Source organism: Melospiza georgiana, chromosome 8 (assembly GCF_028018845.1).
Source record: "Melospiza georgiana isolate bMelGeo1 chromosome 8, bMelGeo1.pri, whole genome shotgun sequence".
Classification (NCBI taxonomy): domain Eukaryota; kingdom Metazoa; phylum Chordata; class Aves; order Passeriformes; family Passerellidae; genus Melospiza; species Melospiza georgiana.
Window position 1 is genome coordinate 14,542,812 of NC_080437.1, and position 25,515 is coordinate 14,568,326.

The window sequence follows — 25,515 nt, forward strand, 5'->3', positions numbered from 1 at the left end:
TTTTGAGAATGAACAAGAACTAGATTTGCTGACACTCATTAGGACTTTATGTTGCTGCTGGTCATGTATCATCAGTGTTGCAGTTTACAGCAAGATTCCTACGTTGATGTAAATTAATTTAAAACTAAGATTCAGGTCAGGCTTTATTCATGTTTAAATGGATTTTTCTCTTCCTGTTCATCTTTTATGTATGCTTTTTGAAACCCAGACCTCTGTGGGAAGTTCTCAGATGAAATATTGTATGAATATTAAAATAACATGCCCGAGTGTATAACATATTTTGGGTAGATCTTATTTTCATTATGCTTTTAATTATTTAATTAAGTCAGAGAGTACAGGCAACCTATCATGAATGCCACCTCGTGGGCATCTCCTGAATTGCCACTGTCATCTTGGTGATCAAGTAGTGATTGCCTCTTGTTAAAACTACAAGTTCTTCAAAAACAACTTGGTTTTAATAGGTGTTCATAACAATTGCCATAAGAGAGGTTTTCATACACTTGTGCTCTTGTGATAAAGCAGATGTTTAACTCAACAGAAAGCAGATGTAATAATGCTTAGAATAACAGTGGCACTTGAAAGAAGTTCAGTATTTCCTTAGTCATTAAAAAATAAAAGGTTACTGAAATTGGTCTATATATTTTTGTTCTAATTCTGTTTCTTATGTATACATTCTAAATCAAATTTCTTGAACTGATTAGCAGTAAAGGTTATTGATTCCTGGCATTTTTTTAAGGTTATGAAGCAAAATGGATCATCAGAGATACTGAATAAACTTTACGACACGGCCATGGACAAGCTGGAGGGCGTGAAGAAGGACTACGACGCCCTGAGGAAACGGTACAACGAGAAGATCGCGAGCCACAACACGGACCTGAGCCGCCTGGAGCAGGCTGAGGAGGAGAACCGGCGTCTGCAGAAACAGATTGACATGCTCATGAAGCAAAGGGACACAGCAATTCATTTCCAGCAGCAATATTCATCCTCTCTTAGGAGGTATAACTGAATTTTCATACCTTTGACTTATCAATGCTAATGTAGCATCTTACTTCCATTGTGCTAGAATCATAAATACCTTTCTAATATTTTTTCTAAAATTTTCTTCTAGTGTGTGTAATCTTGCTGTGATAAGTAAGCATGTGTATTTATATAAAATTTTCTGGAAGATTCTAGAATGTGTGATGCGGTTGCTAATTTGGAGAATTGGTGGAGAAATTTTCTTACGAAAAGGGTTTCCTATTTACAGTTTTGGAATTTTATGAGGAATTTTAACCATTGTTTAGCCTGTGTGAGGAGGGCATACTCTACTTTTCAACCTATGTTTATTTTTAGTTGTAGATACATGAGTCAAATATAACCAGAACTTTGTTAAACCTCAGGCTTTGTTCTAAACAAATTCTTTAACTCATGGCAAGCCCGTGTATATATGTCCTTATTTAAATACTAAAAGCAAATCAATAATTTCTACAGATGTTTCACAAATGAAGATCATCTCAAGCCTAAGTTAACTTTTCATGGTGTTAGAATTGCAGACTGTGGAGGACTGTGAGACAGGGCTTTAGGGGGGAGCAGAGTTCTCTGGCTGCAGGTGTTTGGGAGTCTTGCTTCACTGAGAAGGTGCTGCTATGAGCAGCACACATGTTAAAATACAAGGGCACAGACACTCATAGCACACTTACCCCCACTCTGCTCCTTGGTGCCAAGCCTGCACAGTTAACCATATGGGGTGGGAAGGACATCAGCACGCGTGAGGACTGCAGAGAGCATCCATGGGTGTGTTAGGAATGGTTTCATTGACTATTAGGGGTGATACACAACTCCCACAGACCAAAGCCAAAAATGGTTTTCTCCACTTTAGTAAATGGTTCCTTATAATTGTTACAGTTCAGTCCTTAAATAGGTTCTGTACTATTCCTTAAGGTTCGCTAACATTCCTAAAGCAGTGGTTATTTTGCAGCATAGAGAATACATTTTCTAACAAATCCTCTGGCATTATGTTTTATCCATGGATACATGTGGTTACTCAGCCAAATCCTTAATGTATGAAAATGAGTAAGAAGTGTCTTACTGATGTTTCTGCTTGTTTTCAGGTTTGAATCAGTACAGCAGGAACTAAGCAATGCCACAGCACAGAACAAAGAGTTGCAGAGAGAGATGGAGAGATTACAGTCAGAGGTGACAAGGTTCAAAACAATGCAGCTGAAAGCAGCCAAGGATGCAGAAAAATACAAGGAAGAGAGGGATTCAGTTTTCAATGAGTACCGCCTCATCATGAGTGAGAGGGATCAAGTAATCAAAGAGGTAGATAAGCTGCAAACAGAACTGGAGCTTGCTGAGTCCAAGCTGAAGAACACTTCTTCTGAGAAGCGAGTGGCCAGTGAAGAGATGGAAGCTTTGAGACAGGTACTAAGCTATTGTCTTAGTGGGGAAGGGAAATGGGTGTATGCTGTTGATGCTGGAACCAGGAATGTATAACTGATTAATGGAAAACAGGATCCACTGCAAAGAGGGAATTGTGTTCTGATGTTTTCCTATACAATACCTTTTTACTGTCAATTTTCATGTTTGAACAGAGTACCTGCCTGCTGAAATTTCCTATACACTTTATTCTGTCCTGCGTATTATAAATCTTTTCCTTTGCTATGTTAGTCTTTTAAATCTTCTTAAGTAATACTTTCTATAATAATATAGCTCTGAATGTCCATTATTTTAAACCTTTAACCTCTACAGGAACTGCTGGATACTCTCTGCTGTGACTTAAAACAATACATGATCAAGTAATCTTGAATGCTTAGGCAAAGCCTGTGCTGACATGCATGTTCTTACTCATTTGCCCTTCTACTGCCTCTAAGTTAAAGGGGATATTTTCAAGACTTTTTTTCTTTAGAATTTAGGCATGCCTTAAAGTGTGTAAAACCGGAACTTTCCAATATGTTCTTGAAATGCTTGTTTAACAGCCATGTCAGAATGAAGGTGTTATGATTTGCAGAACAGTTTGCTGTTGAGTTTCATTTCTGCTGACATGCATTCACTTTGCTATTTGGTTTACAAATACTTAATTCAGCATGAAATACATACAAGCAAATGTATTCCGTTGCCTATAAATCTTATTTTAGTCTTTTCATAGCATTACATCTGAACAAAATATTCTTACAAAAAATTAAGGGTGGAGCTTTCTTTTAAATAAATAACACTATTTTTTGAGGAACATAAGTGAACATGTGGCATCAGAGCTTCTAAGTATGACTAAATTCTGGTGCTTAGAAGTCAAATTTTCCAGCCCTGCATATTTGTCAGCTCAGTAATTCAGCTCTACAGTGAGTGAGGTTTTAGTGTGTTTCATACCTCTTCTACTTTCATCAAAGCATTTAAGCCAATCAAAACATCTCTTGATTTCAGTGGGATCTGGGTAGGTTAGGAATATTCACAGAAATAGCCACAATTAGTTGTTCTGTTCCAATTTGTTTTATCTGTCATTGTGGCACTATGAGTAATTTGCCAAAGTGCCTTAAGGGATATGGAATTAAAGTTTTAAATGCAAGGGTATTGACTTAAATGGGTGTTTGAACAAGAACCAGCAAGAGCCTAGGACTGGGGAGTGTGGTGCTGGCAAGGCAGAGACACGTACTTTTCTTCACTCCCAGAAGTGGCCCTTCAGAAATCAGAAATAACTGCTGCTGTAATATTCTGAAAGGTGTAAAATAGCCATACTTGAGTTGTCTTGTTGTTCCTGTTTTTCTTGTAGCCATGACTCTTCCCAGGAAAAGATTTGATATATTAAAAAATGTGTCAATCAATGCATCAATTGACTTGAAATAGTATCCTGAAATGTGTCCCCTGTAAGTGGGATTGCCCTCTCTGTGCAAAGTTGTTCTGGGCTCCTTGAAAAGGCAACATAGTGGCTTTCACTTTGCCTGTGATACATGGCACCTCTAAGTGCTCTATAATGTAGTGCTCATTGATTGTTTAAAACAGCACTGAACTCATTTAGGTAATTTTAAATGTAGTTTCTCCCCTGAAGCTTGTATTTTCTAGTGCATCTTTGGTATCCTAGAGGTATTGTAAAGCAACTGAAATGGAGAAGAGGTTGAATTTTTTTTTTAAACATTATATCTGAGCAGCTACTGCTGAGATCACACAGTTAATTTCCAAGTTAGACATGTAAGCTTTTATTAGTAACACATGCCCAAACTTATTGGTTTAATAGACATCTAAAGTGTACAAATTTGGTATTTATAAATTATAGGAGAAATCTCAGTATTTTCCACTAATGGACAATTTAGGATTAAGGTCTAATGAACTCACCCAATCAAAGCCAGGGGTTGGATGTTACAGATTTCCCCCTCTCTTTTCTCCAATGGTGTTTTTTTGTTTAGCATAATTTTTTACTCTGGCAAATACTTAGAATGCTATGTTTCATTTCAGTGGTAGTCAGTTTTCCCCTCAGTTTAACTATTCTGTTATAGTTTGTCCTTATGTTATATTCAGGTGTGAGAACTTCCTTAAAATATAAAAATAATTCACAAATTCAGAATCATTCAACTCAAACTGCTCTACTGTTATCAAACAGAAGCTGTTCTAGTCAGTGCCGAATGTGGTGCATTCCCCTGTGCTGTGTAGTTGTAATTTTGTGCAAATGTCTTAGGAAAAAGACAGAGGTGAAATTTTATCACTGACCACCAGAGGCAATGCCTGCTCCTATTCAGATGGTTTATATTGAGTATGCTGAATTAAACTGTGGTAGTGTGTTTTTTTTTTCCAAACACTTTAAAGGACTGTAAATTCTTGTTTAGTGAAGGTCTTGCTGAGAACTTTCCCTCAGCCTTGGTGACTTTTATCTCAACTGCTTGTGGAAAAAGACTTAATATTATTGTGTAAGTTTTATACACACATTTGAATGCAAATTTTATCCAATCTCTAGTTAAACTGTGCAAAATTCTGGTTTCAGTACTAAAATTAGCCTGCAGCAACAGACAGTTCAGGGATTTTTCTCTCTTCAGAATTACTGAGCAAGGAAGGTCTCACTGGTGTTGAAAGCACTTGGGTGTTATGGTAATTGAGATTCACCTACAGAGTGAGTCATTAATTCAGTGCTCATCTACACTCTACAGCAGAAATGTCTCTCTTCATGTCATTGTTAAAAGTCTGACTAGCCTTACTTAGATGCACATCTCAAAAACAATTCTCTTAGTATGGCAAAATGCAATTGTCAACTGCGCTTTAAATATTCAGTTTTATTCTTTGCAAACTGTAGAAGAAAATAAAATTAAAATCAGTTTGACATAGTGTTTTTCTATCCTTAAGCACTTCAACTTTTTCTTTTGCTTTTGAGATGCCAGCTGTCTCTGGTGAGCTCTTAGCAATCAAAACATGAGTAGTTTCCAGCTAGGAGTGCCTATGTGTAGGAGGACTGCTTTGTAGACATGGACTGAATGCTTCTAGAGACCTGAGCCATCTTGAAAATGTAGTGGCATGAAATCGGATTGTTTCAATGACCCATTCTTCTGATGGGATGTCTAATTTAAATAATTCTAGAAGGGCAGATAGTATTTTAGAACACTACTACATTTGCCTTATATGTTTTATTACAATGCAGTTTAATTCCACACTTAAGATGTGCTGTCATTCCACTTTATAGAATATTGTAGTTTTATCTTCAACCTTCTGTAGCACATTGCTATCTTAATGGCATATAACTTTAAGGTTCCTTTAAAATTTATAGAGAAGCTGTAAGATGCTTACGTAGCTAAATTGTCTACATTATTTCAGTCCTGTAAAACTGAAGCAGTTTTTTAAAAATATTTGTGATGTATTCTTACCCTTTGATATATTTAACAACAATTTTTTTTAAAAAACACCAAGTCCGTCTGATTAATAACCTTTTCTCATTTAGGTTCCTCAAAGCTATCAGTGCTCCCAGAATCTTGCTTACTTCTGACAAAGCACTGTGCTCATGTGATGGTGTGATATTTTTAATACCACATTTAATATTCTTTGCTAGTACTTACTTGTATGTAATGTGATCTGCCCCCATTATTCAGAACATTAGTGGTAAATCTTTAGGCTTTCAAGGTGTCATGACATGTATTCAGTTGCAAAGATGAACTATTTCCTTCTGAACTTAACCTACTACAAACAATGGATCTTGTTTTAGGAGCTAAACTCTGCTCTAGTGGAAAGAGATCGAGCGATTTGTGAGAGGAATGAGTTACTGGAAAAATACTGTCATGAAGTGAAGGACAAAGCTGAGGCCCAGAAGGAACTTGATCAAGCTTGCAAGGATATAGAGACAGTGAAGGAAGAAAGAGATGTTGCCAGGAAAGAGAGAACAGAAGCTATCATCCAGAGAGACCATCTGCTGAGGGAATATTATCAAGCTCGTCAGGTATTGCAAGTGATGCCTTTAATGATGCCTTTTTCTTTCTTACCTTAGTGAAGTCAGTAACTTGCAAGACATTAAAGGTCTGGGCACATTGGGAGTCCTCCCTCTTTTTCTCAAGTCGCTCTAAAATACAAACATGTGCATGTATGTTCTTCAAGACATACTGACAGAAATTCTTGTTTGGAAAAAATGTGGTTGTGCTTTGTGTTAAGATTGTTTGTAAATATGAAAAGAAAAAGTTTACATATTAACCAAATTGTAAGTCAATACGTCTAGATTGATTAGTTTCATTTACATTCTTGAAATTAACCACACGCAGTTGTTTGCAAGCCCACAGCTTCTGATGGGCTGTACTGTTGTAGTTGGCTTGTGTTATTGTGCTGCAAGCTTGGAGTTTTCTTTGTGTATTTGTCGTACTGTTGTCACCATCTCTCTTATTCAAAATAGGGAGTTTTGGGAGGGACAAGTTAACTTAAGAATAAAGTAATTCTTATCTAAAACAAGAAGCATTAAAGAAAAACTTTCTTTCAATTCCATTGCTCTTCAGTTTCATTGCTTTGGAATTAAGGGACCTGTATGGATCCCAAGTATTGGGATTGTTGTTTCAGGGTAAATAATAGGTGTTAATGTGGGAAATATGTGGTGTCTGTCTATACTATATATATATACTATATGCAGTTGCATATGGTAGTGTATCTTGATTTCTAAGCATACTTGAAGGTTTCTCCTGCCTGCTAAGCAGATCAAGATTGAAGCACAGAATGCCATCTCTGAAATATGACACATTCACTGATGTTATTTTCAAGTGAGGATTCTTATTCATGTAGTTGTACCAATTTGTGTGCTGCTGGATGAAATGCATTTCAGCAGGTTTTATCTTTCCTCTCAACCCTCCCAAAGTTGTTGCTGAAATAAATTAATATTTTTCATTAAATCATAAGAATTTAATACATCCAGCAACATAAAGATAGCAAAAGCTGTTTGTGCATATGTATCTAAAAATTGTGCCTAAAATACTTATCTGTTTCTTAATTCCTAGATACAAGATTCTGCTACCCTAGACATAGAAAGAGCAAACAAAGAAATTGAAATGCTTCGGAAGCAATATGAGGCAATGTCACAAGAACTAAAGGAAGCTGTCCAGGAAGCAGAAGTAGCCAAGTGTAGGAGGGATTGGGCCTTTCAAGAGCGGGATAAGATTGTTGCAGAAAGGGAAAGCATACGGTAAACAACTGCTAGATGATACCTGAGTGATCTCTGTAACACCGGCTGCACAGCTGATGCAGTTCTAGGATGGCTGCATTTTGCCAGCACTTCCTCTGCATTAGCTGTCACATGGTGATTTTTTTAAAAAATGTTGAGGGCACCTTACAAGATCTTTGTCATTTTCTGTGCTTTCATAACCAAAATGTCTCGAGTAAATACCCTTCAGTCTATCAGCACTGCTGTGTAGGACCAGCCAATCATGCAATCTTTTAGGCATGCTATACTAATAATCCTGTTGTAGCTCTAGTCCTGCACGTAATTCTTTGCCTGTGGGGACATGCATCAAAAGTATCCAACAAATTTGCTACTAAAAATATCTAAGGAACTAAGAAAAATACTTAAATAAGGTTTTTTTCTGCTAGTTTAAAGAAGATAAATAGAAATAAGATTCTGAAAGGGATGAAGAATTAACACCTAGCATATGTCATTTTTTCTTCCTTATCATTTTTTATTTTGCAGATAGAAACCTTTTGAAACTGCTCTTTGTAATTTTACATTAACTATACAATGTGGTAAAGCCATTTACTTCAGTAAGATTTTAAGTAACTAGATTGAAACCTTTTTCTTTTGAAGAACTTTGTGTGACAACTTAAGGAGGGAGAGAGACCGAGCTGTGAGTGACTTGGCTGAAGCTCTGCGCAACCTGGATGACATGAGAAAGCAGAAAAATGATGCTGTTCGTGAACTGAAGGAACTGAAGTATGTTAGAGAAATGACCAAACTGCATTAAAGTTGGTGATGAAAACTTTGGTTTGTTAGCTGTGTTCTTAGGAGAGCCATATGTTGTTGCAGCTGTAGGCAGCATGCATTCATGTTATTGTGTGTGGAAACAATGCCTATATTTTTAGTTATCATGGAAATTACTATGCTGGACAGTATCTGTTTTATCTTATTAATGAGACTCCTAGTGTAAACTTCCTGCTGTGGAGATGCACTTAAGCAATATTTGTATCCTTTCACTGAAGTCTTATCAACTGCAGCCTAGTTCCTCTCAACTGTTTACTCACTGGTTTATGGGAGATGTTTTGCCATTGGTATTTATCATGCCCTACATACTAATGAATCTCATCTGAGGGTAAATTAAATGCATTTTGGAAGATGTGATAAACCTAGTTGTGCACTTAGTCATGTAAGAATATTGCAAAAAATGTAAGACTATGTTAAGACAGTATATAGAAATGGAAAGTCAGTTTGAGAGCAGACCAAAAATATTGGAAAGACAGAAGCCGAAAGAAATTTTTGACAGCTTGGATTTGTGATTTAGAAAACCAAATATAATATCCATCACAATCTTACCATTATTTTTCAGTTTATTGAAAAGGGGGGTTGTCTGTGCCTGCAAGTAATAATTTTCTTTGCCTAGGGAAAAGATGGAAAATCAATTGGAAAAGGAGGCCAGATTTCGTCAACTGATGGCCCACAGTTCCCATGACTCAGCCATAGACACAGATTCTCTGGAATGGGAAACAGAAGTGGTAGAATTTGAAAAAGACAGAGTAAGTAAAAATCATACACTGCATTGTCTTGTGTATTGGATAGCTCTGAAGCCAGTTATAATCTTTAAATACTAGTTAAGATTAAAAATATGATTTTGGTTGTTTTAGTTCTTTATTGTTTGACAAAATACCGTATGGGTGCACGTGGAGGCAACAAGTGCAGTTATAGCTACGTGAAAGTAGTTGATAAAACCATGCTGTTATATACAAGCTTTATAATTTTCTTCATATGCATGATAAATAAAAATAGTTCCTGCATCTAACGTTGCAGGGTACCCAGGTCCATGTAATGTAATATAGTGGTCTTTAAGTTTGTGATTCAGTGCAGACATGGTATTGCTAAGGCAGACAAAACTTAAAATGTGAAGGAAACAGGGATATTAGAGGCTAATCTTTTACTGGCAACAACCCTTAAAATCTATGCATAAAATAGTTAATGTTTTACATTAAGCTATTCATCCTACTTTTGCTCATATATGCTGATTAGAAATTTTAAAGTATCAAAAGTACTTATTCATGGTGAACATGTATTTTAGGGCAACATTACTGTTCAGTTTTAAAATCTGAGATGAAAGGAGATGCTAATCTCTTGCTTGTCTGTAGAGGAAATTTAATCTCTTTTCTATATTGGCATATTAAGTAAGGTGCTTAAGTTTAGCAATCCAGATAACCTCTACTTCTTATTATCCTAGTAGCATTTTTCTCTATATAATTTTGCTTTTTTTTGTTGTAGTCTAAAATTTTTATTTGCTTCAATGTATGTAATTCTTTTATGCTCTTCTCTGTGAAATGCTTGGTTAGTACATGCCACTGTTAATGGTAACTTTTTTGAACATATAAAATATGCAGTGGTCTTCCAGATTGTGATTAATTTATCATAGCTTCTGTATATACCACAATTTCTTTGTCATTCCTGAATGACAAACTTTAGTGATTAAATTCTGTCCAATTAAATCCCTTTTATTCTACTGCAGTATTCAGGGGTCATCTTTTCTTATGCTCTTCCAATCTGTCTATGTTCTGACAGTGCATGTCTACAAAATCATTGGTATGTTTCTTTTTTGACACAAAAAATATCATTTAGTATTATTATATTTTGAAATACATATTGGAAAGATAAGATGAACTGAGTACCAATGTTGATCCATCAGAATGACCATCTTTAAGTTGTTTCTGAAGTAATAATTCCCCTTTGACCAGGCTGTTTCAGCACTTCTGATCAGCTCCATCAGTTTTGTTCCTTGCCATCTCCTCAGTTTTAACTGATAACTAGTAGTTTTGCTTTTCCATTCTGTTTAATTAACTAGTAAGTCAAGCATATGATGTGCCTGTGCTAACAACATTGCAGCGTGATGAATTTTCCCTTCATGTGTAGTTATTTAGTTTTTCTTTACCTCAAAGATTGCTCTACATGTCTGCATCACTGAGATCAAATATGTGCACTTTGTCATTTGAATGTGTTTCCTTTTTTTAAACATAGGGATTACACTTGCAGCTATCAAATTATAGTAATAATACTGTGCCAACCTTGATCAAATATAGGGAAAAATCTTTGCTGACCTACCAGGATTTGAATTCCAGAGTCAAGACTATAGAGTTTAATGCATTTCAGTCATTTTATTTTTGCTTAAACTTCACCTATCTGATTAAACTTGTGTTATATGTAGTCATTCAGCTCAAAACTGAAATAATGCTCACTTTTCAGCCCTGATGCTGTGTAATAATACTGTGATCTCTACTTGATCCTTATTTTATGGCAGCCTCATGGTCTTCTCTATGAATTTTTTGTCCTACATGGGACATTTTGAAGAATCATAAGGATTTTTTTCATATTAGATTTTAAACTTAAAGTACCATCACCCTTCATTATGCTGAGATGGTTGATCCCGTCGACAGCTTCAAGTAGAGTTCTCTAATTTTTAGAAGTGCATTATTTAACAGTGAAAAAAACAATAATAATTTAGTTTGTGGTTAGTTGATACCAATGTGCTATTTTTTGGATCAGTTTTTTTCCTTACAGTGACCTTATTATTTACCAAAGCAAGAACTACATGAAAATTTCCCTGATTTGTTCAATGACCAATCTTTTAAAGATTTCTGTAATTTTTCACATCAAGAATGATTTAATTTGGGTCAGGCTAGGTAGAATATCACCTCTAAATCTGTATTTAGAAACCGTCCCCCATAATGTTAGAGCTGTTTTTCTTGTTTATTTCTGGTCTCTAGTCATACCACAGCAGAGATCTGCCTGAGTTCATCTCTAACACACAATGCTGTTTGCTTACCTTGCCAGTTGTTTTTTCCCCCATTCTTAGGAAACATGTCCTTGTTTTCCTACTACACAACCAATATTGTACCTTACAACAGGTTATATGAGTCTGAATGGGCTTCTTCACATGCTCAGCTGCTTTTCTGTTCCTCCTTGGCGAAGTTCCCATTTGTATTATTTAAGCCTTAATCTGAGAGAGAAGGATCATTCTAATGCCAGAAGACTAATGGAAATCGGAGTTTATATATTTATATATAAAAAAATAAAACCTTACCTGATGCAGGAACCCTGTAAATAGAAGTACATAGTGCAAACATGCAGTAATGCCTCTTGGTAACAGCGCAGTGGTATCACTTGTTATTAATATTTTCCAGGATGATATGGATTTGAAAGCACTTGGTTTTGATGTGGCAGAAGGTGTGAACGAGCCGTACCTCCCTGGAGACTGCGGGATCTTCGTTACCAAAGTAGACAAAGGAAGTATTGCTGATGGTCGGTTAAGGTAGGCCCTGACTTTGGAAGATACCTGTTGGTTTTTTGATCATAATAAACTAAATCTCAGCATATTGGGAGTTGTCATCATTGTTCTCATTTTTTAAGCTCTTTTTTTCTTTATAATTTGCCATGTGTGTATTATTAATGTTGGTTGGGAAATCAAACTGAGAAGACCGATGCCTAAAAGCATTACAGAAATTAAACACTGTTTGACTCAGCACTCAAAACTCAAAAGAATTTGAAATGTTCTTTTGTTGCGCTGTGCCCTGTTTACTCCATTATTATAATCCCCACAAACCTGTATTTATTTAAATTTTGGGAAAGACGTGAGGGTAAGTTATTGAGGGAGGGCAAGAGAAAAGGGAAGTAGAGCAAGGGGTCGTTTGGAACCATGTGTTTTTCTTGGTGTTGATAGAAGCTTTTTACTAACTCCTCTCAGTACAAAGCATTTCTTTTAAACAAGAAGTGGTCATTAGTGATTTGAGGTTAGTCTTTTCCTGGTGAAGAGCAAACTAGTAGTTCTGGTTTTCATCTAGCTGCTGTTTAATGCTTTTTCAGGAATGGATAACTCCAGATAATGAAGGATGATTTTATTGAGATCAGCTCTGTTGCATGCCTTTTCATGGAATATTATTCATGTGCTGTGTCCAGCAAAGTGTGCTTATAACTGACCTGCCTAATTCTGTATATCTACCAGAGTGAATGATTGGCTGCTGAAGATAAATGATGTGGATCTTACCAATAAGGATAAAAAGCAAGTTATAAAAGCTGTTCTGAATGGAGGAGGTGTTATTAATATGGTGGTTCGAAGAAGGAAATCTTTAGGTGGGCGAGTGATAACACCTCTTCACATCAATGTTTCTGGACATAAAGGTAATGACTGAAAAGGATGGATGTAAATGGCACATGTTTGTTCAGCAAATAAGGCTTGACATAAAGGTACATGTTCTCTGAGCCTTTGCTTAAATCACATTTGCATGTTAATGGCCTCCTAGAGGGCAGTTGTCATTATTTTTTTAAGAAAACCAAGAATGCTGTTATTGATAATAGCTTCATCTTGTATGTACAGGTTTTCTTTTTGTCCTTGGGTGGGTTTTAGTTGATTCTTTTTTTAAATACTTGTCTCTAGTTGGCTGGCTGTTTGGAATGTTTGTGGGAGTGTAAACAAGTCTGTTAAACCCAGCTACCCCATGTTTGTGTGATGATATTAATTTCTAGGATATTCAAAGTCCTTGTTTTCCCTGTCTTGTTATTTCTTTGAAATGGTTTTCAGAAATTGAAGTTCAGCTAGATTGGAAGTCATATTTCTTTCTTGTGCAGACAGGTCAGACATGCCATTTGAGCAATATATTTGAATTTGCAGAATCAAATTCTTCTTTATCTATTTCAGATAGTGGGCTCAGTCTAGAAAATGGAGTATTTGTTGCTGCTGTTGTGCCCGGAAGCCCAGCTGCCAAAGAGGGTTCCCTTACTGTGGGAGACAGAATAATTGCTGTAAGTCTTAAAAATCCATTTGCCTTGTTAAACTTTTATTTATTTTGTAGTGTTATCATTGGTGCTACTTATTAAGATGCCAAACGTTCCAATTAATTTTTACTTTTGCAATATTAAATCCTTTTTGTAAATTCACTGGATATTTATTCTAAATTAATGTTTTTGTGGGCTGAGGGATGAATATAACGTGCAGCTTATTTCCTGAGTTCATATGAGAATTTTTGTCGGCAGCATTAGCTTATTCTTTATACTTGGCTTTTATATATGTACATATACATATATATGTGTATATATACACATACACACACACACATATATATATATATATAGATCTGTCATTCTTACACTGACTAGGAAGGGTCAGTTCCAAAAAGGCATCCCTTCATTGAATGAGAGGTTCCTGTTGGTACCACAGCTGCCATCTGTTCTGGGGAGGGATTCTGTCCCTGCAGCCTTTGCAGCCTTACAGGATTGGTGTGGTTTGTGCACTATGAAAGGGGAGGTGGTTGTTACTGGTACAACTGCAGAGAGGGTGTAGTGAACTGGTGGTGTCACCCTGTGTCCCTGCAGGAGTAGCAGATTGGATTTAGGAGTTGTTCATTTTCCACTTCCGACAATGCACAATCATCAACCAGACTTCAGTTACATATACATATGTAGACTAGTGTTTTCTCTGTCTCAGAGATCATCTACCTGAAATCCTCCCTACTTATTAGCTTTGATTTACAGATGTCTGTTGTGGTTTCTTTTTTCTGCAGATCAATGGCATTGCACTAGATAATAAGTCACTCACTGAATGTGAAGCTCTGCTACGAAACTGTAGGGATTCCCTTACTCTGTCACTCATGAAGGTGAGTAGCAGAAGCTAAATTTGCAGAATTCTCTTGAACTTGTGCAGAATTATTGTAGTTGTTCAAGGAAGAGTACATGCAAGGAATGAGTATATCAAAATGGGAACAAGACAACCATCTGGATGCATTTCTCTGTGGTACACTTCCTCAACAGTTATTCCAAAGTAAGGTTCTTGTGCCATCTAGTAGGAAGTTAGACTAACTTGCTGTCTTCTTTGCCATTTATTTGGTGGTTACATGAAATGAGTGCTACCACAATTGCTTGCTGCTTCTTGGGTTTTGCTTTAGAGCTGCAGCACTTTTGTACATAAAAGATAAACTGCCTGCTAACTAAAGAACCTTTTAGTCAGGAGGGAGCTGTGCACAAAGCTCAACTCTTGCTATTGTGATGATTAAGTACAAGGCTTTGATTTTCAATCTTCTTTCTATAAAATAGTTATTCTGTTTTGCTTTTTGAGTTTGAAATCCCATTATTCTGGCCCTGTTGCATGGATTTTGAGTTGTAATTTCAGATCTAGAGAGCTTGAGGTTTTAAGAAAGTAAGAAGATGAAATGTTTGAGGGGAAGTGGGTAATGAAATTTATCTTATTGGCAACACTTATCAGAGGCAGAAGTAGAATGCAAGGCCCTTCACTTTCAACTGAGTACTTTTGCCACCATGTGCCCTTTTGGAATTGTTCTGAAAATGTTACAATAATTTTTCTTGCTTCATTTCATCTGATGTTCTGTGCTTTGAATTGTAAGATACTATGTGTATATTTAGATAAGATAGTAAGTGTATATTCAGATCAAGGAGGCTAGGCTATGACTCATACTAAACAGAAATGAAACACAATAATAAGGTGATCACATGTGGTTTTTGTTTTAGGTTTTTCCTCAGAGTTCATCTTGGAGTGGTCAAAATATATTTGAAAATTTGAAGGATTCAGAAAAAATGTCAAACTGTAGAGTTCATGCATCAGAGATACAAGCACAAAATAAAAGAAATCTGAAACTCAACAGCTCAACCCAAACTGACATTTTCAATCCAGACATCATGGATGGCAAGAAGGAGCAGAGCGATCAGGGCAGCACTTCATTTTGTGATCACAAACCTTTCCCTAGTAACACATTACGAGTCGACTCTCGTAGGAACACAGTGCACAGTTGCCATAGTAATTCAGAGCACAGTCTCAGCTCCTTCAGCCCAGAGACTTATGGGGACCAAGGCTATGGAGCTGTTGACTTGGACAGCAGGAGGCTGCCTTACGAACCAACAGGAACTGACTGTGTGATGGTTGAGACCGCATTTGACAAAGGACATGGAACCAAGCACAGTGGTGGTACCTGGCCAAAAGTCATGGTTAATATCTCAGCAACAGAAACAGAGAAGTTCTCTGTGTATAAAAAGCCAAAACAAAGGAAATCTATCTTTGACCCTGATACTTTCAAAAGGCCACCAACTCCTCCCAAACTGGACTACCTTTCCCCTAATCAGGTGACAGGCCATTCACCTCAGCCATCAAAAGCTGAAGTGGCTTCAACTCCTCCAACTCCTCCTAAGAGAAGTGACTCCATCAAATTTAAACATAAACAGCAGGCAAGCTCTGCATCAGAGTCTACGGTAACAACGGGATCACCACCCACCAGCCCAGCCACTGCCCAAGCTCCAGTTTCCTTGGCACTTAAACAGGACTCTGCTGCTCTCAAGGGGCGTAGCAGGAATGCTGGGCATTATTATCGGGAGGAGGGAATTGACTGCACTCACCTGGCTTCAAGGAAATCCTGTGAAGATGACATTGGCTTTCAGAGAGTTGAAGAGCCAGAGATCAAAAGACCACGGCCAAAATCGGCTCCTGCTCTGAGGCATAAAATGACCCCTGTGCCCATTCCTAATCCTGCACCTCAGGTAGCATCTTGGTATATTGAAGCACAAAACTAGAAACCTTGAAGTGTACTAGCAGTGTGGTTTTGGGTGCCCAGTTATGTACCAGAGCAGGAGAAGCATAGCCCATCCTCAGAATTCAGGTCCTCTGAACTCAGGCTCAGTTGGCCCTTGGCAGTAGCACAAAATACAAAAGCAATATGTGGATTCCAGTATTTAACAGGCAGTGGTGGCCACCACACAGAAAGATGGTGTTCTGCTTGGCTGCCATACCTGGAGTTTTAATGCTGCTTGCTGGAACATCTGGGCTCTTGTATACTTTTGACAATATGGAAAGATATTAATAAAACCACAAAGCATCAGGTTTAGAAAAACTGAAAATAGGGTTTCTGAAGTTTTACTAAGTCATATTGGTTGTCCAGATCACTGTACAATTTAATAGACTAAGGTGTGCCACCCATGATATTGGTTTTTTCAAATTCTTTCGACGCGTCAAAATAATTTTGTGCATCTTATCTGAAATTCAAAGGATGTTAGGCCCATTACACTATAAAGGTGAACTGTTTATTAGGCTATGATGCACGTTCAAAATCAGCATATAATTTGTTAGAATAAAGAACCCTGCTGAGAAAATGGTGGGCCATATCTTGACAGAATGGATGGAAGAAAAGCTTTTTGTGCTCTGGGAAGGTCCTATTTAGATGAGTGCATTATATAAACTGACATAATCAATAATGTTGTTTCAGGTCCACTGCCTCAGATTTGCTCAGCTGGCAGATAGAGATTTTTTTTTTAAATTTTCCAACTGAAAACAGAAGTTTATAGAAGTGTTATTTTTCTTAAGTGTAACTACATCATGATGACTAAGAATGTCATATTCTTTTCCCTTACTTGTTTATACCTGGGTAATCCCACCCAGTTCACAGAGTTTTAGAAGCAATACAGATGACAGAGCTGAATTGGAAATAGTGCAGGATAAGAGCCATATCCTGCAAAAATACTGGTGTTAGAGAACACCTGGCAGGTTTTTATGCCTTTTTTTTTGGTCTGCTTCCATTTTGTTTTGTCTACTTCCATTCCTTATGCATTTCCAAACATTTTTAGGGAAAAATAGTTATGGAGAGTTTTAGGCCCCTGTGTCAGCACTGCTCAGCAAAAAATGAAACACACCTCTATTACACAATCAAAAACCCTGTAGTCCATAATAGCTACTGTGAAGGGCATTAACTCTGTCCCAGCCAAAACCAGCACAACAAATGACTGAAAAGCATAAGAGTTTAATTTTGTAGCTGTAATCAGCAGATTTGGTCTGAAGAGCATTATGGCTAAGAGAAGGGGTCACAAGAACGGCGCTGCACGAAGTGAATGAGGGCGTATTGTGATCTCATATTTTAGCATGTGTGTAACAACAAAATAAGATCAAGATACTGAACACATTTGAGTAGGTGGTGTTTGCTTTATATAGAATATCAGGTCGATCCATTAGCACTGATAGGCCCATTTTTCATTATAGTGCATTGTCATGGGCTTATGCACAGCCCTGGTTATAATTGTGGTAATGTTTGTATAATGAGTAAAGAGTTGCCAGTTGTGACAAGGACACATGTAGGTGGGGACTTATGCCCAGGAGATTTGTTAGCTGGAACAGAGTGGGTGGTTTTGGCACTCACTGTTGAGGAGACCCAAAGGGTGCATGGGGACATATTGAATTTGCTTCAATGTGCTGCCAAGCTGTGTTTCAGGTGGCAAGGTAGGTGTTGGTTTGAGGTAAAAAAGAAAATTATATAATAGAATTACAATGACTTTTGTTTTTTTTTTTTTTTTCTTAAGGTTACTTTATGTCTTTGTTAATTTTTGGTTTTAGGATTAAGTTAAAACTAGATTCTATGATTCTTTTTAATTTTTCTTCTCTTTCCCCTGTCCACCCAGAAAATAGGCAGAGCTTTGTAACTCTGAAGTTGTTGGCCAGAGAGCACAAGTGATATTATGCCTCAAAATGTGGGCATTAGTCACTCTGAAAATTTTTTTTCCGGTGGAATTGCCCTTGTCTGTGGCAACTACATCACACTGGTTGTGACAGTGGTGCCCAGTCAGCATGCATTCACTCCTGAAGTAGTATTTGTAATGGCAAAATTTGTAGCCATAGTGGGTGTTGTAATTTTGCTTAGATGTGTATATACATAGCTAATTTTGTTTACTTTCATAAGTTGATAAATTTAGGTGTGCTTTAATTCCTGAATAGTAGGTGGAACAATTACTAGTGAAGACATGAAAATGATCAAGTACTGTTCTAAGAAGGCCCCTCTGCCTTTTTGAGTCTTGGTGTTCTCAGTAATTCTTCATTTAATTAAAATACTGTTATCATAAAAACTTCAAGTACATTTTCAATAATTATTTTTCACTTTTTTCATGCATCAGTCACATATTTTGTATTATACATGTCAAATGTGTGAACGCCCCGTGCTGAGCCCTGCATTTGCAGCTCTCCTGCATCTCTGTCAATGTCTGAGCTATTCTTGTATATGTTCTTAACTCACCAGTGTCTACTTGCTATATACAGAACAGAAGTTGTGAAGAAGAACTTGTTGTTCAATAACAAGTTGAATTGCTTGTTGAAGAGAGGTTACTCCACATGTATCTGGAAATGCAGGCTTAGAGGAAAATGCTTTCTGACTTTTCAGCCAGATTTTCTGTAGCAACCACTCGTGACAATAGCAGCTGAAATATTCTGTGAAAGCAGAAAAACGTAACTGTATGCTGGGTGTTTCATTGATGCAAAAGGTATCAGTTAAATTGCAAATATTGGCCTAAGAAGATTACAAAATAATAAAAAATAGTAACAAAGTAGGATGGAGGAAAAATGGATAGAAGGACATCATTGAAAGACAAATGTCTAAGAGGCACTCTGGTGGCACATTCTGGAACCGTTGCTTGGAAGTTGATGTTGCTTATAGTCCCACAGTTTGGCTGTTTTACTCTTTTAAATCTCTAACTTCCTGTAATCCAATTTCTCTGTTCTTGTAGGTGCAGAAATATGCTCCAGCTAGTGAGGAGCATCTGTCTCCAGAGCTACAGGAGTGGGCACCGTATTCCCCCAAACGTTCTGCTAGGCACAGCGATGGCTTTGGGCCTCCTGCCTTATACCCTGGCAGCATGTCAGCAGGTGAGTGGCAGAACTCCAGACTGCTTTCTAGGAGTGCCCCAAGGCACTTGTCCACATTGGACAACATTGGGGATTAGTCGTGTTGAGTGCAGAAGAAACTCGACTCACCAAACCTGTTTCCATGGTCTGTTGTAGTCTGAACATGGTGTGCTCAGATTTTGGACTGTAAAGAAGTGAAGCCTGGTTAAGAATCACTTAGGAAGCTGAGCAACTTCTGGCTGAAGGATTTGTGTTTCATCAGTTTCTGTGCAGAGGAGTTCTCAATACATTAGTGCAGAACAAGGTGTAGCCTGTCCTTTAGGAGGAAAAGTAAAATTTTTAGTATTTTTGAAAGTAAATGAAGGTATCCCAGGGTTTAGCTGCTTTATTTCTGAAACTCTTTCAAGGAAAAAATCTGATATTCAGGCATTGAAACATATTAAGTTCTACCTGTTTGAAGCATTTGGGGTATCTAATGTTGAGTGCCCAGACTGGCTCTGATCTTTATCAAAGTGAAAAGTTAAATGTGAGTATGTTTGAGATATTAAGATACTGGAAAGGGGACTCACAAGAAACTCAATATATATCAGTATAATCAGGTGGAACAGAAAACAGCATTTTATCTCAGTTGATAGAACAGTTTTCAGTATTGAAGTTCATGTTAGCAGGTTTTGGATTGGCACTGACTAAATGGAGTGCTTAAGGAGGTAATTAGGATATTATAGCCAAGCATTTGGTAAATGTGTTTTTTAGATAGATTGCTCAGTCTTTAGTGTCTAGTTTTAGGTTTCAGTTTTCAGCAGTAGTATATTAAATTTCCAGTCAGGTGATACTGATTTTTATGAGTTTATCCTCTCTTCCTGTAAAATCCCCGCCCAAACTCCTCCTCTAAGTTCTAGAAGTTGTGGAAGATTTTATTCTTACTGGAGAACATGAAGGTAATAATCTGTGTATCTGGAACAATGGACAGCTTCAAGCAATGGTGCCCCAATCAGTTGAAAAGACATGCTCAAGAGTAGCTCAGACCAAGAAGCTTTTGCTCTTCTGTGCTTTCTTTTACTCTTCTCTCACTTTGTATCTTAATTGCAGCAGCAATAGTATTAAAAGTATTATGTCTAACCTTGTAGTTAACTTTTATCTTAGCATGATACTTTTGCACAATAACTGAGTCAAGTCAAGCCTGCTATAGACAATATTAGATAATATGAGTCTGTCTTGAAATTTTTGCTACTGTGTTCTATGCTACCAACTCATTTAAGAGGAAATTTTAAGTTAGATTTCTGTTTAGTACTGAAGGATGAATATACTTAAAGCAGCTTGAATAATAAATTCCAGTAATAAATATTAGATTTTAAAGTCACAATAGAAGTGGGACTTTTTGAGGCAACAAAAGAGAGGAATCAGAATAACTATAGCTGCAGTCAGTTCAAGTGCCAAATGAAGTCTTGCATGCTGCTTGGATGACTAAATTCTGCATTTCTGTTCCTCACTGAAAAACTTCTGTACTTGAAAACAGAAAATCTTTTATTTACTAGCACATATTAAAATCCTATTCTGTGAGTGCATTCATTTTTGGTAATACAATCCACTTTATTACTGACTCATTGCAGAGTTATAAAGAAGATTTTAAACATGCATGTATTATCAAAAAGGTGTCATATGGTGCATAATAATGTATTTGTATACTATATTTTTATCATAAGTGTAAATGTTAAAATATATAATTATAAAATATTAAGGTATGTTTTAAATCTGGACTTTATATGCTAATAATGTTGATAAGAATATGCTTCTATCATTGAAGCAGGGACAGTACCAAGAAGCTTAGCACCGTGTCCTGCAGTGACTGCTGTCATGAGAAATCCAATCTATACTGCCTGGAGCCATAGAGTTCACACCAGCAATTGCCCATCAGTTGCCAGCCAAATATGTCATCAGCATCTGCATCCCAGGTGTTTTAAAATTTATGTCTCCCTAAAATTTTTTTTCATTAGGGTAAAATTGCTTCTAGCAGTTTGGTAGAGTGCAGACTGAAACATGCTGCTCATGTGTGTTATTTTGATCCATTGGTCTCAAAACCATTATGGCATATAAATGATGTTCCAGTTGCTTTCATGTCTTTCAGTAACTGATGGATTAGGTTTTCCTCTGTCCCACTGACTGATACTGACAAAGAAATTAATTTTTTTAATTAACTAATGTCTAATTTTTTTTCTTGTCACTGCCAAAACAAACAAAGCTTTCTTCTGTTTTATAGTACTTCAGGCTAATTTTTTTCTGGCTTCTAATAGTTCATAAAATGGTGGGACAATGTGGAAGTGGAAATGAAAGAAGCATTCATTTTATTCCATACATGGGCTAACCAAAATTTTTTGTTGGCCAGTTTCTGTTTGCTGAGGTTCTTTGCCCAGTTCTAACTGTTGCACTATTCTACTTTTCTTTTGATGTAGTTCCCAGCATCAAGGTCGCCTGAGTTTGGACCTAAGTCATAAACACTCCAATGACTACCCGGAAAATTCACGTACAAGAGCATCTCATGGCTCAAATTCGTTGCCCTCTAGTGCCAGACTTGGTAACCAACTTTTCGGATTTATTTTCTGTGGGATTCCTGTATACTGGAAAAAATTATAAATGGAAAACGCCTTAAATACCCTTCTTATGGGATTGTCATGGTTGGCAAAGCCTGAAGGCTTCCGGTGTTCCTTTGCTTCATTTTTTGATGAAGAAAATAATATTCTTTATTTCTTTTATGTGGGTTTATGACTAAAGGTGTTCCCTAGAAGTTGCTGTGTTTAATTTGTTCTTTACAGTCTCTTTGAAATGGTCTCTGTGTGTGAGGGATCCTCCTTTCCATGCCTGTTACCCTTTAAAAGTATCCTTAGAGAGTTGGGACACAGGGCCAAAGGCTGAGGTTCAATGAGCTGGTGAGAAGGAAAGGAGAGAGCCCCTTGAACAAAATGTCAAGGATGACTAATGGCCAAATGTAAATTGTATTCTTGGAAAATAAAGTATACTTATGTCTAGTTGATTGACATGTAAATATTTTGTTATGCCTAGCCTAATGATACCAAAGCAAATGCATGCTTTATAGCGCTAGCATTTTAATATTTTAGATTTATTTAATTTTTTAATTATGTAATAACTGGAGGTTTTATCTGTGTTTGTGTTCCTGTGTTCCATCAAATATTGAGTAGAGCATGGTAGCTTTATAAGCACAGCAAATAGGGATGTAACCATTTGCAACCAGTATCAGTGGTCTTATATTCATCCAAGCAGAATGTAATCAAACTACTTTAAATGCCCTTTGCAAAGTCCCATGGATTCTAAGTGAACAGACATTTTAGATTCTTGCTTGAACTTGGAGTGAAGTTTAATTTGGTAGGAAAATACTAAAAATATTTTTTCGTACAAGAATGTATAGTGCCTATATACTGTGTACCTGCATTGTGTTCTGCTTATGCTGACTGTGTAATCAAGATAATTTGCTATAATTGAGGTATTCACATTTATGAGGGTAATCATCAAAGTTTTTGCCTTGATCCTTTAGAGGTCACTTTAATGCTCATTGAAGAAGTACAATCTAAATGTACTTTTTTGTTAATTGTAGTTGCTTTTACTTTTGTCTTTTTAATTTTTCCTTGTTTTAAAAATAGGTTCTTCGACTAACTTGCAGTACAGAACCGAACGAATTAAGATCCCTTTAACACCAAGATATCCAAGGTCCATGATGGGCTCTGACAGAGGTGAATTATTTTAGTAATTTTAGTTATACTGTTTTCAGCATAACCAAAACAAAGCCCTTGCAGTTGTTAAGTCAGGTTGTGCCACAGTCTAAGTAGGACAATTTTATTAAGGTTACAAAATCTACATTTTGCCAGAGAAATGTTAAAAAAGAAAAGAAACTTTCTAGTGAAAGTTGTTTTTTCTGGTGGTTGACTTGAGTACTGGCACAGTGAGTAAAAGTGCAGACAGAAGTAAGAATAAGCATTGCTGCATCTTTTGTAGTTGTTCTTCTAGAATGATGCCTTGAAAATTTTAACAGTGAGCTGACATGGGTTTTTTTTGCTTGTTTCTTTAAGTATATGATTTGCTTACTGTTGTATCACTGGTTGTAAATTATACTTTGAAATGCAGTGAAAATATTTCAGTACTTCACTCAAAATTGCCTAGTGGAAGATGGTTCGAGACAAGCAGTAGTTGGAGTGCTTTAGAATCAGGAGTTGGCTGACAGCAATCAGCAACTCTTTGCTGCCATCATTGCTCAAATTTTCTGCAGCCTTAATGTATTGTGTGCAGTGCTTTTCCTAACTGAGCCAAGAGAGTTCTGAAAAATCACTTTCATTTGTGATTAATAATTTGAGGTTTATTTTCTGTAGCTTTTCAAAGGGAGCAAAATGTCAGGGCAGTTGTTCTATAGATTACTTAGGAAGGCTACAACCAGGGTAAAGATGCAATCTAAGTCATGTCAAGCTTGTTTGAAATTTCAGAGCTTTCCTGTCTCTGTGTAGGATGCATGCTTGACTTCTGTTGTCTTTTTCAGGTGTCACATAATGTACCTCCTATGTAAAGGGAAGGGCTGTACATAAATATTTTGTTTGAAAACAAACCTACATATTAGATTTTTGTTTTACTTCTTTCCTGTCTTTTGTTTTTCTTTAAAATGCTTTTCAGACACGCTCATGTTTTAGCTTGTCTGTAAGCTTGTCTCCTGTTGAAAATGGCTGTAGTTGTTTGCACTTGGAGAGGACAGGTTTAACACAGTCACTGACAGTGAGTTTGCACTGTCTGAAATGAGTTACCTGGTCTTCCTAAGCCATGACTAATAGACAGTGAACCTCTATTACCTCCTCTTTCACGTCTCAGATGTGTGTGTGTGGTGTCTTTCACTGTGTCTGCGTAGATCTGCCAACCATGACAGATGCAGGACACTAACACTCAACTGTTGCCTCTTCCTAGGCTCCTTGTCACACTCAGAATGCAGCAGTCCCAGCTTGATAACTCCTCCCCAGTCACCTCTGAACTTGGAAACGTCCTCCTTCACCAGCAGCCAGTCTCAGAACTCCCTTTCCACATTACCTAGGATTTCCATTAGCCCCGTATCTGTCGGAGAACGTAGAAAAGATAGGTAAGGCCCCCACATTTTTTGTTTATAATACTAATGTATCTGAGGAAATTTTGTGTGTTTGTTTATTAGTCTGAAGGAATGTGAACATTTAATTTAAGTGAAAAACATAGAGATGTAGAAGTGCATCTCATGTCCTGTTATTGAATGTTTTTTTCTTTAGAAAGTGTGTAAGAGATCTTTTTGTGGATTTTAAGAATAGGTGATTTCATAAAGGTTTTGTTTCTTCCATGTTAGACCAATGGTAACACCAAGTAAGAGCAGTTTAAATTGGAATATACCCTTTCAGTTCAACTACCTCACATGCTTATTTATGATAGCCTTGTTCTATATTCTAGAAATCTAAACAAAATTAAGACCTAGTAACATTTGATAGCTAAATATCAAGTGCCTTAGCATGGCAGAATACATGCTCCAACTATTGTGCCTTGTTTCCATGTAACCAGATAACATGAAAAATTGAGCACATAACTGAGGAAGAACAGTACAGATGCAGTTTTACTGCAAACAGTACAGAACATATACAGATGCAATTTCACTGCTCTGACTGATCCCTTTGGCTGTACCTGGACCACTGCTAGTAGTAGCATTTAGTATATGTGTATGTGCTTGCAGAATTGAAATCAAACATGATAGTTTTCTTAAAAACATGTGCTTTGTGTTTAATGACCTTATATCTCACAATGAATATTTCAAAGTTACATTGCTTATAGTATTGGTCTTGGACATCTGTTTTCCTTTTATCTTAATCTGGCTAGACTGAATATTTACACAAATTTGAAGCATAGAATAGTAAGACACAAATTTGAATCAGACTTTTATTTCCAGTAAGACAGCTAAGTGCCATTCTGGCAGTGTAAAAGAGCTCTGATGTGTTGAAATCAGATTTATGTCAAGTTCGAGACACTTTTGTATGCCTAATTTATGTAAAAACACTGACCATAAAAATGTGAATGATAATATTGTGAGGATATTCTGTATTTTAACTTTTCTGGTGGTAATAAAAAGTTGTTCATAAAATACTACCTGAAACTTTTGTCTTGTTTGAAGAATTTGTGACTAAGTTATTGCAGCATTTATAGAATGTCTTGTATACAAAGAACAGCTTTATTTGAAAGGAAACATAAAGAGATT

At 36.8% G+C, this 25,515-nt stretch overlaps 1 protein-coding gene across 4 annotated transcripts in view; it reads left to right on the plus strand.

Moving 5' to 3' along the window:
• Positions 1-25,515, plus strand: part of DLG5 (discs large MAGUK scaffold protein 5) — a 97,102-nt gene that overhangs the window by 56,468 nt on the left and 15,119 nt on the right. For 2 of the 4 annotated variants that reach the window (XM_058029045.1, XM_058029047.1), the window contains exons 6-21: positions 737-996; positions 2,091-2,403; positions 6,155-6,385; positions 7,422-7,606; positions 8,222-8,347; positions 9,012-9,144; positions 11,788-11,915; positions 12,606-12,781; positions 13,299-13,402; positions 14,161-14,253; positions 15,122-16,141; positions 19,142-19,280; positions 21,064-21,211; positions 21,710-21,831; positions 22,913-23,002; positions 24,216-24,384. In XM_058029045.1, the coding sequence (XP_057885028.1) occupies positions 737-996; positions 2,091-2,403; positions 6,155-6,385; positions 7,422-7,606; positions 8,222-8,347; positions 9,012-9,144; positions 11,788-11,915; positions 12,606-12,781; positions 13,299-13,402; positions 14,161-14,253; positions 15,122-16,141; positions 19,142-19,280; positions 21,064-21,211; positions 21,710-21,831; positions 22,913-23,002; positions 24,216-24,384 (3,437 nt within the window). The remainder of the gene's footprint in view (positions 1-736; positions 997-2,090; positions 2,404-6,154; positions 6,386-7,421; positions 7,607-8,221; positions 8,348-9,011; positions 9,145-11,787; positions 11,916-12,605; positions 12,782-13,298; positions 13,403-14,160; positions 14,254-15,121; positions 16,142-19,141; positions 19,281-21,063; positions 21,212-21,709; positions 21,832-22,912; positions 23,003-24,215; positions 24,385-25,515) is intronic. The other 2 variants (XM_058029046.1, XM_058029048.1) reach the window with 1 other exon arrangement.